The sequence below is a fragment of the Ornithorhynchus anatinus genome, chromosome 3 (genome assembly GCF_004115215.2).
Source record: "Ornithorhynchus anatinus isolate Pmale09 chromosome 3, mOrnAna1.pri.v4, whole genome shotgun sequence".
NCBI lineage: Eukaryota > Metazoa > Chordata > Mammalia > Monotremata > Ornithorhynchidae > Ornithorhynchus > Ornithorhynchus anatinus.
Genome location: NC_041730.1, coordinates 126,543,855 through 126,557,709, shown reverse-complemented (window position 1 = coordinate 126,557,709; position 13,855 = coordinate 126,543,855). Strand labels below are relative to the sequence as shown.

General features: G+C 44.3%; 1 protein-coding gene across 6 annotated transcripts in view; it reads left to right on the top strand.

Annotated features, from left to right (window-relative positions):
* Positions 1-13,855, top strand: part of WASHC2C (WASH complex subunit 2C) — a 68,740-nt gene that overhangs the window by 37,601 nt on the left and 17,284 nt on the right. For 4 of the 6 annotated variants that reach the window (XM_029060169.2, XM_029060168.2, XM_029060165.2 and 1 more), the window contains exons 16-22: positions 992-1,084; positions 2,015-2,128; positions 2,642-2,770; positions 7,063-7,232; positions 9,671-9,773; positions 12,004-12,156; positions 13,441-13,632. In XM_029060169.2, the coding sequence (XP_028916002.1) occupies positions 992-1,084; positions 2,015-2,128; positions 2,642-2,770; positions 7,063-7,232; positions 9,671-9,773; positions 12,004-12,156; positions 13,441-13,632 (954 nt within the window). The remainder of the gene's footprint in view (positions 1-991; positions 1,085-2,014; positions 2,129-2,641; positions 2,771-7,062; positions 7,233-9,670; positions 9,774-12,003; positions 12,157-13,440; positions 13,633-13,855) is intronic. The other 2 variants (XM_029060171.2, XM_029060167.2) reach the window with 1 other exon arrangement.

Genomic DNA, 13,855 nt, shown 5'->3' with positions numbered 1-13,855 from the left:
AGTTGTCACCATGCAATGTCATCTGCAACTAAAAGCAGATGCTCTACCCTGTGGGCTAATTTTTTCTTCTTTAATGGTATATAAGCGCTTACTCTGTGCCAGACACTGTGTTAAGCACTAGGGTAGATACAAGATATTCAGGTTGGATACAATCCCTGCACCACATAGGGCTCACAGTCTTAATCCCCAGTGAGGTAACCGAGGCACAGAAAAAGGTGATACAGATCACCCAGCAAACAAGTAGCAGAGTTGGACTTAGAACCCAGGTCTTTCTGACTCCCAGGCCTGGGGTAATAATAATAGTGATATTAATAATAACAATTGTGGTGTTTAAGTGCTTACCGTGTGCCAGACACTGTACTAAGCACTGGGGTGGACACAAGCAAATTGGATATGTATATAAATGCCATGGGGCTGAGGGAGGGGTGACAAAAGGATGCAAATCCGAGTGCAAGAGGATGCAGAGGGGAGTGGGAGAAGAGGCAATGAGGACTTAGGGAAGGCTTTTCAGAGGAGATGGGCCTTTAATAAGGCTTTGAAGGTGGGGAGATTGATAGTCTCCCAGGTATGAAGAGGGAGAGAGTTCCAGGCCAGAAGCAGGTCGGGGGTGACGGGTCGGCGGCAAGATAGACTAGAAGTCCTCTCTTTCTGTTGAACCTAATTCCTGGGCTTTGCGTGGCTGGTGGAACAAAGAGCTCCTCCTCAAAGTACTACTGCACTGCAAAACAGCCCTCCAGCTTCAGGAAGGGGACTTATAGTATCAAGTCGTAGGAGAGAAATCCTAACTTTGAGTTCTAGAAAGTAGACGAAGAGGGATTTGAGTTTCCCTTTCCTCATTGTCCTGTTCACCTCCGCCTTTCCATTTCATTAGAAAATTGTCAGAAGAGTTGACTACTAAACACTAAGTCAGCCTGCTCAATTTCTGATTAAAAGTTCAATTAGGTGCCTTCTGAAAAGATCAGCATTTAAAACCTCTGCTTTTGTTTTTAAGGTTACACAGGTTGCCACCGAAAACCTTCAGTCTGGGTCGGAGACGGCTTCCAAAAAACAGAAAGGTTTATTCTCCGACGAAGAGGACTCCGAGGTGGGGGGTTCGGTTTGGAACTGCCGTCCTGATGCGGCATTCTCACGCTCCTTTCTTGATTCGGTGGTATCCAGGGTGGGAGAGATTTACTGGTATGAAATTGAGTCAGTAGATGCACCACTATGATTCCACTGATAAAACCGGCCGGTAACTCCCGATACTCTCCCGGGTACAATCTATGGGAAGACTGTTTTCTGAACCATTTCAGAAAAATGCTCTCAAAATGGGAGTTGAGGCTGGCAGCACAGCACATTCAGGTTTCCCAAGGGGGGAATCACAGAGTTGCCACACCTCAGTCAATGAGGGGCCTAGGAAAGGGAAAGTCCAAGCAACCGAATTCAGAAGAGAAACCTATCAGAACCGGTTTCTGACGTCCTCCCATCCTCCTTTGCTGCTTTTCAGTCATTTCCCACTTCTCTGAGGCTACAGAATATGTCCAGATTCGAAAAAGCTCTGGCATTCCATTGTTCCCATGTCTCCGCAGGGCTAGTCTACCTAATACTAATGGCAACTGCGGTATTTTTAAGGACTTACTATGTACAAAGCACTGAATCGGAAACAAGATAGATCAGACACACCCCCTCTCCCATTTGGGGCTCACAGACAGTCACCTTAGTAGGGTTTTTAAGGTGCCATCCAAAGATACCTCAGATGAGATATGAGCATCTGGGGATAGAGTTCACACTTGTGCAAAACAAATAAACCCTTCTTCTAGGCACTTAAATGAAACGGTTGTGCTCTGAAAGAAGGAATTGATCAGAGCTACTGGATATCAGACCCCCAAAGTCCTAAGTTAAAAACTCATCATTCATGTACATAAAGATGTTTTAGTGGAGGGTTGCAGTTCAGAGGGAGGATGTTGGTTTAATAATGCTTGATATGTAGTGTCATTAACTTTTTCTGATTTTTTTTATTCGTTTTTTGATCCAGCAGGACTTATTTTCATCTGCTCAGAATCTGAATAAGTCAAAAACTACATCTTTTCCCACTAGCAAACTCACCCCAAAGACACCACTTTCACTCTTTGACGATGAGGACGAAGAGGTAAATTTCACTCAGTCGACTCACTTATGTCCACTCTAGGGGATATGTAGTTTATGGAGAAGCAGCATCGCTTAGTGGAAGAGCACCAGCCTGGGAGTCAGAGGTAGTGGCTTCTATCTGTCGACTCTATGACTTTGGGCAAGTCTCTTCACTTCTCTGGGCCTCAGTTCCCTCTTCTGTAAAATAGGGATTATTACTGTGAGCCCCAAGTGGGACATCCTGATGACATATCTACCCCAGCACTTAGAACAGTTCTTAGCACATAGTAAGCGCTTAAATACTATTATCATTATTAATGACAAATGTAATAAGTATTATTAGTAGTATTATAAGGATATAGATGGTAGTTGTATATTTTTCCCATACATATTTGTTGAGATAATGACTAGGTTAGGTAGTTGATGACTGACTGATTTCTAAGGCCATTTTTAAGGTTTCTCAACTAAAACTAAGGTTTTGGGTTTTGACACGTGGTGGAAATTAATGCGGTGCCTTTGGAATTCCTTATCCTAGGATAATCTTTTTGGGACCACACCTGCTAAGAAACAACCGTCTTCTCTACTGAAGTCAACACAGGAGAAAGCAAAGCCATCTGAAACTCAGAAAAAGAAATCTACCTTGCTTTTCAGCAGTGATGAGGAGGTACAGTTGTTTTCACCGACACTAAAAGGAATTGGAAGCAATTCATTTGATGTCCTCAGAGAACGGCTTTTGTTCTTAAAGTTCTTATTTTTAGACTCATGCCCGGGTTTCAGTAGCATTTCTATATTCTACACAGATGCCCATCAGGAATAGCAATCAGTGGGGTGCAAAGCACTGGACTGAGCGTTCGGGAGAGTGCAGTACAACAGAGTTGGTGGACACGTTCCCTGTTCACAACGAGCTTATTCTGTTTTGACTGTACTAGGCTCAGGAAAGCTTTTTTGAAATAGGCACACGGTTGTAATGAGAAATCGGGGTGGGGGGAGGGTGGTTGTTAGCTTTATTTTGACGCTGGATACTTGCTGATATTTAGTGGGCTGATTCTTCTTTTTATAACAAGACTATAAGCTGTAGTAGCTCTAAACTGTAAGCTTGCTGGGGGAATATGTCTGCCATTTCTGCTATATTGTAGTCTCCCAAACACTTAGTATGGTGCTATGCCCACAGTAATGGCTCATTAAATATAATTGATTGATTGATGACAAGGTAAGTGGCTGCACAGTCAGTTATCCCCAAGGGAGTCGAGTTCTTATAGAACCTTCTGCTAAGGAAAACTCAAATTTTAGTATGTTTTGACTGACAGAATGCACATGGAGAAGCAGCGTGGCTCAGTAGAAAGAGCACGGGCTTGGGAGTCAGAGGTCGTGGATTCTAATCTCGGCTCCGGCACTTGTCAGCTGGGTGACTTTGGGCAAGTCACTTAACTTCTCTGTGCCTCAGTTACCTCATCTGTAAAATGGGGATTAAGAATGTAAGCCCCACGTGGGACAACCTGATTACCTTGTATTTCCCCCAGCGCTTAGAACAGTGCTTGGCACATAGTAAGCGCTTAACAAATGCCATCATTATTATATGCACATATGTTATATCCAGAAAGACGCATGCTGTGAGAAGAACGTCCCCTGATTACCGTTGCGTTCTGTCTAAAACATAAAGTGAAGACACATAACCTGGCAAAACCGAACATATAGCCTGAAAGTGTACAGAAGCAGTGTGGCGTATTGGAAAAGCCATGGGGCCTGGCAGTCAGAGGTCCTGGGTTCTGTTCGAATCTTGGCTCTGCCACATGTCTGGTGTGTGACCTTGGGAAAGTCACTTGACTTCTCTATGCCTCAGTTTCCTCATCTTTAAAAGGGGATTAAATCGTCCTCCCTCCTACAGAGAATGTGAGCCCCGTGTGGGATAGGGACTGTGTCTAGCCCAATTAACTTGCATCAAGCCCATTGCTTAGGTCAGTGCCTGACACAGAATAAGCACTTAACAGATGGCAGGGAATATGTCTATTTATTATTTTGTACTCTTCCAAGTGCTTTGTACAGTTCCCTGCACAGTAAGCACTCAGTAAGCAGCGTGGCTCAGTGGAAAGAGCACGGGCTTTGGAGTCAGGGCTCATGAGTTCGAATCCCAGCTCTGCCACTTGTCAGCTGTGTGACTGTGGGCAAGTCACTTAACTTCTCTGTGCCTCAGTTCCCTCATCTGTAAAATGGGGATTAAGACTGTGAGCCCCACGTGGGACAACCTGATTCCCCTGTGTCTACCCCAGCGCTTAGAACAGTGCTCGGCACATAGTAAGCGCTTAATAAATACCAACATTAAAATAGGGATTAAAATAGTAAGCACGACTGACTGGAAAAAAATACGATCAAATGGAAGGCACAATAATAATCTTGTACCCATGCTGGTGAAGTTTTAGCATTGATTCTTTGGACTAAACAGCTTTTAAACAAGCCATATGCGGCAAACTAGAACTGGTAGTCAGAAGCGTGGGAGCAAAAATTTTAGATTTTATCTTTATAAGACCCAGAACTCATTCACTTTCAAGCCAGTATTACTTTTTAGCAAAATCACTGACTAAGAAGTGACTACTGTGCACAGATAATTTTGTGTTTGGAAACCCAAGCGTCCTTAGTGACTAGAAACTGTGCAGATTACAAGTGATATAAACATTTAAAAATGATGCTTTTAATGAGGAAGCTTTTTTCTTCTCTCATCTGAGCCTCTAAAACATTTGATGCATTTTGACCACCTCAGCAGCCTTGCTGTTCCCTTTCTTTGTCCCTCTTTGGCTGAGTTTTCTTGAAATTTTGCTGAGGCTCACATCCAAGTTCCTTAAATATTTGGTTGGAATGTAAATATCCCTGCCCTTGATTTGTTTATAATTTGCTTCTGGAAATAGAGGCAGCCTATTCTTGGATAATTTGCATGTTAAAATACACTCCTAAAAGTTATTATTTCAGAATTCATTTTTTCCCCCTCATTTCTTTGTCACCCACAATATTTAACCCAAAATGTCATAAACCACAGGTTGTTTAGCAGAGAAGGAAGAACTTGAGGAAGGAGTACTTAATAATAATAATTTTGGCATTTGTTATGTACATTCTATGTGCCAAGCTCTGTTTTAAATGCTGGGGTAGATAGAATAAAAGCAGGGTTACTTATGTGCCAAGGTTACTTATGTGCCAAGCACTTTCTAAATGCTGGGTTGGTAATAATAATGATAATAATAATGGTACCTGTTAAGAACTTACTACGTGCCAAACCCTGGTCCAAGTACTCGATGGAATCAAGTTAAGCAGGTTGGACACATTCCCTGTCCTAAATGGGGCTCACACTCTTAATCCCCATTTTACAGATGAGGTAACTAAAGCCCAAAGAAGTGAAGTGATTTGCCCAAAGTCACCAAGCAGACATGTGGCAGATCAGGATTAGAACCCACATTCTTCTGACTCCCAAGCCGGTGCTCTTTCCACCAAGCCACCCTGCTTCTCAGGATGGGTAGATACATGGGTAATCAATTTGGACCACGTGCCCTGTCCCAAGTGGGGCTCCCTGTCTAAGTAGGAGAGAGAACAAGAATTTTAATCCCTTATTTTACAGATAAAGAAAATGTGGCAAAGAGAATCAGTCAATCGATGGTATTTATTGAGCCTTTACTATGTGTGGAGTAGTGTACTGAGCACTTGAGAAGTAAAATGATTTGGCCAGGGTCACCCAGCAGGCAAGTGACGTTGCCGGGGTTGGAACCCTGCTGTTCCGGGCCTATGCTCATTCCATTAGACTATGTTCAAATGTTGACGGGCGTGGAGAATGGATAGGCAGGGCCACAGTTTGAAGTATTCAGCCATATAGAATGACTTTTGGGAAGAGTTAGGACTTGTCTGACCCTTCCTTGTGAATCTTGTTCTGATCAGCAGGAAGCAGGGTGGCTCAGTGGAAAGAGCACAAGAGGTCATGGGTTCTAATCCTAGCTCCGCCACTTGTCAGCTGTGTGACTTTGGGGAAGCCACTTCACTTTTCTGTGCCTCAGTTACTTCATCTGTAAAATGGGGATTAAGACTGTGAGCCCCACGGGACAACCTGATTACCTTGTATCTACCTCAGTGCTTAGAATAGTGCTTGCTACATAGCAAGCGCTTAACAAATATCATCATTATAATTATTATTATTTTTGCTGGCCATCCTCTAGACTGTACGCTCGTTGTGGGCAGGGAACTAATTTGGTTGTATTATACTCATCTGAGCTTAGCATAGAGCCCAGCATATAGTAATTGCTCAATAAATACCTTGATCGATACTGTGGAACACAGTTTGAAATGGCCTTATCCTATCCCAGAGTAATTATTCCACTGTAGCAGGTTCTGGAAAGTTGAATTCAGGGTAGAGAGGTGTTATGAAGAATGGATTTTTTTTTTCTAAGTCAGCCCTGTGTCCTATCAGCAGCTTCCCTGGCAGCACAACAAATAACATCAGCATTACTATGTGCCAAGCCCTGTTCCAAGTACTCGGTAGAATCAAGTTAAGCAGGTTGGACACATTCCAACCTAACATCAGCAAATTCTAACATCAGCAAATAACATCTAATACTTGCCCAGCATAAATCGTTACCCAGTGTGGGTGAAAGGCAGAGGGCTGACTGCAAGGATGCCGAAGCAGCGTGGCTCAGTGGAAAAGAGCCTGGGCTTCGGAGTCAGAGGTCATGAGTTCGACTCCCGGCTCTGCCACTTGTCAGCTGTGTGACTGTGGGCAAGTCACTTCACTTCTCTGTGCCTCAGTTCCCTCATCTGTAAAATGGGGATTAACTGTGAGCCTCACATGAGACAACCTGATTACCCTGTATCTCCCCTAGCACTTAGAACAGTGCTCTGCACATAGTAAGCACTTAACAAATACCAACATTATTAATGGTCCAAGTCAGGAAGTAACCTTCCCCTAAAGCACTCTCATCCTTTCAGGATCAGTGGCACGTCACTGGACCTCAGCCTACCCCAGCTTCAGATGTCAGTGCCAAAGGAGACCCAGTGAAAACTAGCAGTGGGCAAGGACCTGGGGCTAAAGCTCTGAAAAAGACCAGCCTGTTTGAGGAGGATGATGAAGAAGATTTATTTGTCGTCACCAAGGACAGGTAATCAGTTTAGTTCTATTTATTTTCATTCATTCGTTCAGTCGTATTTATTGAGCGCTTACTGGGTGCACAGCAGTGTATTAAGCCCTTGGGAGAGTACAGTATAACAACAAGCAGACTCATTCCTGCCCACATAATATAAATGCATAAATAGATAAAATAAATGACAGATATATGCTTATGTGCTGTGGGGATGGGAGAGAGGATGAATGAAGGTGCAAGTAGGTGCGACGCAGAAGGGACAGGGATAAGGGGGGAGGGCTTAGTCAGGGAAGGCTTCTTGGAGGAGTTGTGCCTTCAATAAGATTTTGAAGAGGCGGATTGCAATTATCTGTCTGATATGAGGAGGAAAGGTGTTCCGGGCCAGAGGTAAAATGTGGGCAAGAGGTCGACGGCGAGATAGATGAGATCGAGGTACAGTGAGAAGGTTAGCATTAAAGGAGACGCTAATTAGACACATTCCCTGCCCATAACAAATTTACAGTGTAGAGGGGGAGAGACGAATATTCATTCCTTCATTCACTCACTCAGTCGTATTCATTGACCACTTACTGTGTGCGCATCACTGTACAGAGCCCTTGGGAGACTACAGTACAATAGTAAACAGACATATTCCCTGCCCACAACGAGTTTACAGTCTAGCGGGGGACAGACATTAGTAGAAATAAATTACAATTATGTACAAAGTGCTCTGGAGCAGAGCACACATACTAAGCACTCGGGAGAGGACAATACAAGAGATTTGGTAGACACCCTTCTCCACGAGGCCTTCCCCCGTTAAGCCGTCTTTTCCCCAACTCGCTCTCCCTTCTGCATCTTCTGTGCACTTCAGTGTGTGACCCTTGGACATTTGATATGCACCCTACCCCCAGCCCCACAGCACCTCTCTTTAAGTTCTATTTCATGAAATACTTATTCATATTAATGTTTGTCTCCCCTTCTAGACCATAAGGTTTTTGGGAACAGGGAACGTTCTGTTGTATTGTGCTCTCCCAAGGGCTTAGTACAGCCCTCTACACATAGTAAGTGCTCAATAAAGCAGCGTGGCTCAGTGGAAAGAGCCCGGGCTTTGGAGTCAGAGGTCATGAGTTCGAATCCCAGCTCTGCCACTTGTCAGCTGTGTGACTGTGGGCAAGTCACTTCACTTCTCTGTGCCTCAGTTACCTCATCTGTAAAATGGCGATTAAGGCTGTGAGCCCCACGTGGGACAACCTGATGACCCCGTGTCTACCCCAGCGCTTAGAACAGTGCTCTGCACATAGTAAGCGCTTAACAAATACCAACATTATTATAAACACGATTGATTGCCCTCAAGCAGCTTACAATCTACGGGGGAAGGCAGTTATTGAAATAAATTAATAGATGGGGGAACGGCAGAGTATAAGGACAACCTGATTACCTTGTATCTACCCCAACTCATAGGACAGTGCTTGGTACAAAGTAAGCACTTAACAAATACCATCATCATTATTATTATAAGGAGAGAAGTAGCATGGCCTAGTGGATAGAACACGGGACTGGGATTCAGGAGGACCTGGGTTCTAATCCTGGCTCTTCCCCTTGTCTGCTGTGTGACCTTGGGCAAGTCACTTCGTTTCTCTGTGCCTCAGTGACCTCATCTGTAAAATGGGGATTATGACTGTAAGCCCCAGGTGGAACACGGACTCTGTCCAGCGTGATGGTCTCCTATCTACCCCTGTAACGCTTAGTACAGTGCCTGGTTCAGAGTGAGCCTTTAACAAATACCATAATAAAAATTGGGTCAAGCAGCAGCGTGGCTTATATATGTACACAAAGCCATGGGGCTTCTGGTTACGCAGTACCTTTCAATTCTTAGTCTTATTGATATTACAGTGTAAAGTATAGGATGACCTACCTAAAAATAGATCTCATTTAATGTTTTAAATGGGCGACATCCTGTGAGACTGTGCTCTTCACTCTCCACCTTGTCCCTCTCTTAGGTGCAGGATGTTTCATTTAGGTCCTGCTGTGCCCTAGTTCTCTGCAACCCACCTAAAGCAGGGCAAGCAAGCTCACCGAAATGAAATTATGTCAGGGAGGTGTAAAGTACTCCCTATCCGAAAAAACTTACTAACCACCTGGCCAGATAGTCTAGGGAAAAAAAATAGCCTTGGGGGATCGGTGGGAGTGGACCCTGGAATGGATTAAAAGAATTTGCACACTGGAAAGATGAAAGAAAAAGGAACTGTTCAGTCCATCGGAGGTGTTTATTGAACACCAGCCTCTGGGTGCAGAGCACTGTACTAAGTGCCTGGGAGAGTGCAGTAAAATTATTAAGGAATTTATAGTTTGTCTGGAGGGCTGTTTAGCAGGTTTGCTATAACTGTATTTGAGATCTCATATTTAGTTACAAGTATTTTGGGGGTACCTTATTATTGTTTGATTGACCAGTCGGGGTTGTTTTGTTTGCCCTACAGTCAGAAAAAGAGCCAGAAGACATCTCTTTTGTTTGAAGAAGATGCTGATAGCGGAGGTTCTCTTTTTGGCTCCCCTTCATCATCGGCTCCTCCTGCATCGATGGTATTTTTTCTCTGCTGTTTAGATAGCTATGACATCAGCACCTCTTCCTGCACTGTGATTAGCACTGGGTCCAGAGTGCGAGGACTTGGCCTTAAAGAAATTTCTTTCTCTGTCTGGATTGGCGACTTCCCAGTTCCTATTTCTATCTTCAATAGTAACTTCCCAGTTACTTCCCAGCTGCTTCTCAATAGTAATTTCCCAGTAACCAGAAAGTCTTGGGTTCTGATCCCGCTCTGCCACATTTCCACTGGGTGACCTTAGGCAAGTCACTTCACTTCTCTGGGCCTCAGTTACCTCATCAGTAAAATGGGGATTAAGAATGTGAGCCCGATGTGGGACTAGGACTGTGTCCAAGCTGACTACTTTGTATCCTCCCCAGTGCTTAGAACAGTGCTTGGCTCATAGTAAGTGCTTAACAAGTACCATAATTATTATTATTCTAATAATAATAGTGATTTTTCTTAAGCACAGGCAGAGCCACGATTAGAACACAGACCCCCTGACTTCCAAGACTTATTAATTGTGGTTATTTTGTTAAGCACTTACTTTGTTCCCAGCACTGTAGTAAGTGCTGGGGTAGATCCAGGATAATCAGGTTGCGTCCAGTCCCTGTCTCATGTGGGGCTTCACAGTCCAATTAGAAGGGAGAGCAGATATTGAATGTCCATTTTGTAAGTGAAGATTCTCACTTGCCCTAGGTCAGGCGGCAGTATGGCTCAGTGGAAAGAGCAAGGGCCTGGGCGTCAGAGGATGTGGGTTCTGATCCCAGTTCTGCCACGTGTCTGCTGCTTTAAATTATATATTATAAATCACTTATTCATATTAGTATCTGCCTCTGGCACATACTAAGCACTTAATAAATATCACAATTGTTTTTCTTACATAGTAAGCACTTAAAAATAATAATGTTGGTATTTGTTAAGCCCTTACTATGTGCCGAGCACCGTTCTAAGTGCTGGGGTAGAAACGATAATCAGATTGTCCCACGTGAGGCTCACAGTCTTAATCCCCACTTTACAGATGAGGGAACCGAGGCACCGAGAAGTTAAGCGACTTACCCAAAGTCACACAGCTGACAGGTGGTGCAGCCGGGATTAGAACCCATAAAACTTAACAAGTCCCATAATAATAATGATAATAATGGTATTTATTAAGCGCTTACTATGTGCCACACACTCTTCTAAGCCCCAGGGTAGATATGAGGTTATTGGGTTGTCCCACGTGGGGCTCACAGTCGTAATGCCCATTTTACAGATGAGATAACTTGAGGCGCAGAGAAGTGAAACGACTTGCCCAAAGTCACAACGGCTGACAGGTGGCAGAGCCAGGATTAGAACCCATGACCTCTGACTCCCAAGCCCGGGCTCTTTCCACTAAGCCACACTGCTTCCCAGTTACATTCTCTAATAATCTTGTATGTAACGTCGTATTTAGGGAAACAGCGATGCTAACTTATCCCCTGACACATCCTGCCTAGTGGCAAATGAAGAGCTAAAACAGAGGCTCCTGACTGCTCTCCTAGTGGTTTTTTCCCTCGGCCTCACTGCCTTCTTTCTAACTAGTCACGAGTTTGGACTCAGGAGCCTTTATTGTGTAAGCACCTTCCTGTGACCTGCGGTAGCACTAGGACAAGTCGATGGAGCCAACGCAGGAACCTGGGTGCCAAACTGTAAAACTCAATTTCCGCATTTGGTTTTTAAATGACTTTTCCGATTTGAAGAGACAGAGTTAGAGACGGGACTCTCCCTTGACAATTCATCACGGGAGGAAGTGGTAACATGGATTTTGTAATCCCCAAGATGCATGCAGTAAACTTGGGAGTAAGGAAAGGGAAATGGACGTGATTTGCCATACAGTTGTCATTTGGGTTTTAAGGAAAAATAAGTTCTTGGGGGTGTTTCCTAAAGTGACAGCTCCAAAGGGAAATTAGTAGGGAAAATTCCCAAGAATCAATGATGGCACGACCGCCCCCCCCCCCCGCCCCCAAAAAAAATCCCCATTTAAAACTTGTTTCCCTCAGGAAGCCTATTGCATTGGACAGTGATGCAAAAACACAACTAAAAACTTCCGTCAACTGCCCTGACCCCTTCTCCCCACAACTTGAACTCGGTCCCGTCGAAAAGAAAGTGACCATTGGCACTGGGGTTTGACTTGTGTATGTTCCATCCGGCACCCAATACAATAAATCATCCTTTGGCTTTGTAACTAGCACGATTCTCCCATATGGTAGGAAAAAGAACGAACCCTTGCGGCAGGGCCCTTACTGTTCAGTGACGAGGAAGAGAAGGCGGCTCCTTTTGGGACAGCGAAATCAGTGGATGAGAAGGCAGAGAGTGTCGGGAAGACAGTGGGAGAAGCTGCGGTGTTCAAAATGCCTGGGAAGGTGAGCCTTTTTTTTTTCCTTGGATGTCCAAGTCGTCTTTTGTCCTTCTTGGCCTTTCTTAATTATTTCCTCGTAGATCAGTTTGCATATCGCTAGGTATGTAGTATCCTTCCGAATGATTTTTCTCTGCCTCCCTTTACTGCTTCTCTCTTATCTTTGCCTGGCCACCATTGAAAGTTAGCCTGCTGCATGTGTCTTTAATTGTTCAGCGTATCGTTCCTGTTTTATTGTTCCCCGAGTACAGCCGTGCCTAGTGATTTTGGGTTTTGACTTCTGATCAAACCCGTCCGAGTGTGGGAGTTTTCGTCATCAGAGCTTTGTTTCTTTTGATTGTCTTTATTGAGGACTTATTGTGTGCAGAACACTATTGAGCACTCAGAGTACAGTACAACAGTAAATGGACACATTCCCTGCCCACAACGAACTTACAGTCTAGACGGGGAGATAGACAATAGGGGTACTCTCCCAAACGCATAGTACGGTGCTCTGCACACAGTAAGTGCTCAATAAATACAGTTGAATGAATGAACGAGTGACTAAATAAGAAAATTATAGCTTCTTTCCTTCTGTAGGCCTCATCTTCACAGTGACAGGTCCAGGGCCATAGTAATAATGATGGTATTTGTTAAGCGCTTACTGTATACCAAGCACTGTTCTAAGCGCTGGGATAGATACAAGGTTATCGGGTTGACACGCTTGAAACTCACAGTCTTAATCCCCATTTTACAGATGAGGTAACTGAGGCACAGAGAAGTTAAGTGGCTTGCCCAAGGTCACATAGTAGACACTCTGGTCTGTGGGCGTATTTTTAATTCATATTTATATTAATTACCACAATATTCATATTAACGCCTGTTTCCCACCCCAGACTGTAAACTGGCTGTGGGCAGGGAATATGCCCGTTGATATTATCCTCTGCCAAGCCCTTAGAGCAGTGCTCTGAACTCAGTAAGCACTCAAGAGGTACGAATGAACAGACACTGGGATATTTTAAGTGAGCGTGTGGAAAACTGGTAGCTGCTCAGTCAATCGATGGAAATTATCGAGTGCTTAGTGTGCGGAGAGCACTCTAGTAAGCATTTGGGAAAGGCTGCTATCGTAGAGTTGGTAGATGCGATCCCTGCCCAGACGGAGATTATCTTGAATGTTCTTCACTGTGTTTCTGGAATAATTCTGGAATTTCGAAACAAATGTGAAGATGCCAGAAGGTCTGTGCCTCACTGTTGCCCTTTCCAAATTCCAAATCTTATCCCACTCCCCACCACGTTGTCTCTCCCATGAAAGGGAGAACCTGCAGCCGCATCCGCTCCAGGACCGAGGGAGGATTCCGATTTGTTTGCTTCGATGCCTCCTCTGGAGAAAGAGGTAAAGGGAAGAACTAAGAATGTGTTGAGCCTATTTGAGGAAGAGGAGGAAGAAGAAGAGAAAATTGGAGAGTCCGGTAGCAGCAAGACCCCACAAAAAGCAACGGCCAAGGTAAGGAAAAGACGATGGAAAAGTGTCTTCATGCTCAATTGTCTTTTTAAAGCCTTTGATCTCTGAAGGACAGACTGGTGTGACTCAGGGAGACTGAGCCAACCTTGGTCTTAAACAGAGCTAGAGCTTGGGAGTCAGAGGCCCTGAGTTCTAATTTCGCCCCACCATGTACCTGCTGGGTGACCTTGGACAAGCCACTGAACTTTTCTGTGCCTCAGCTCCC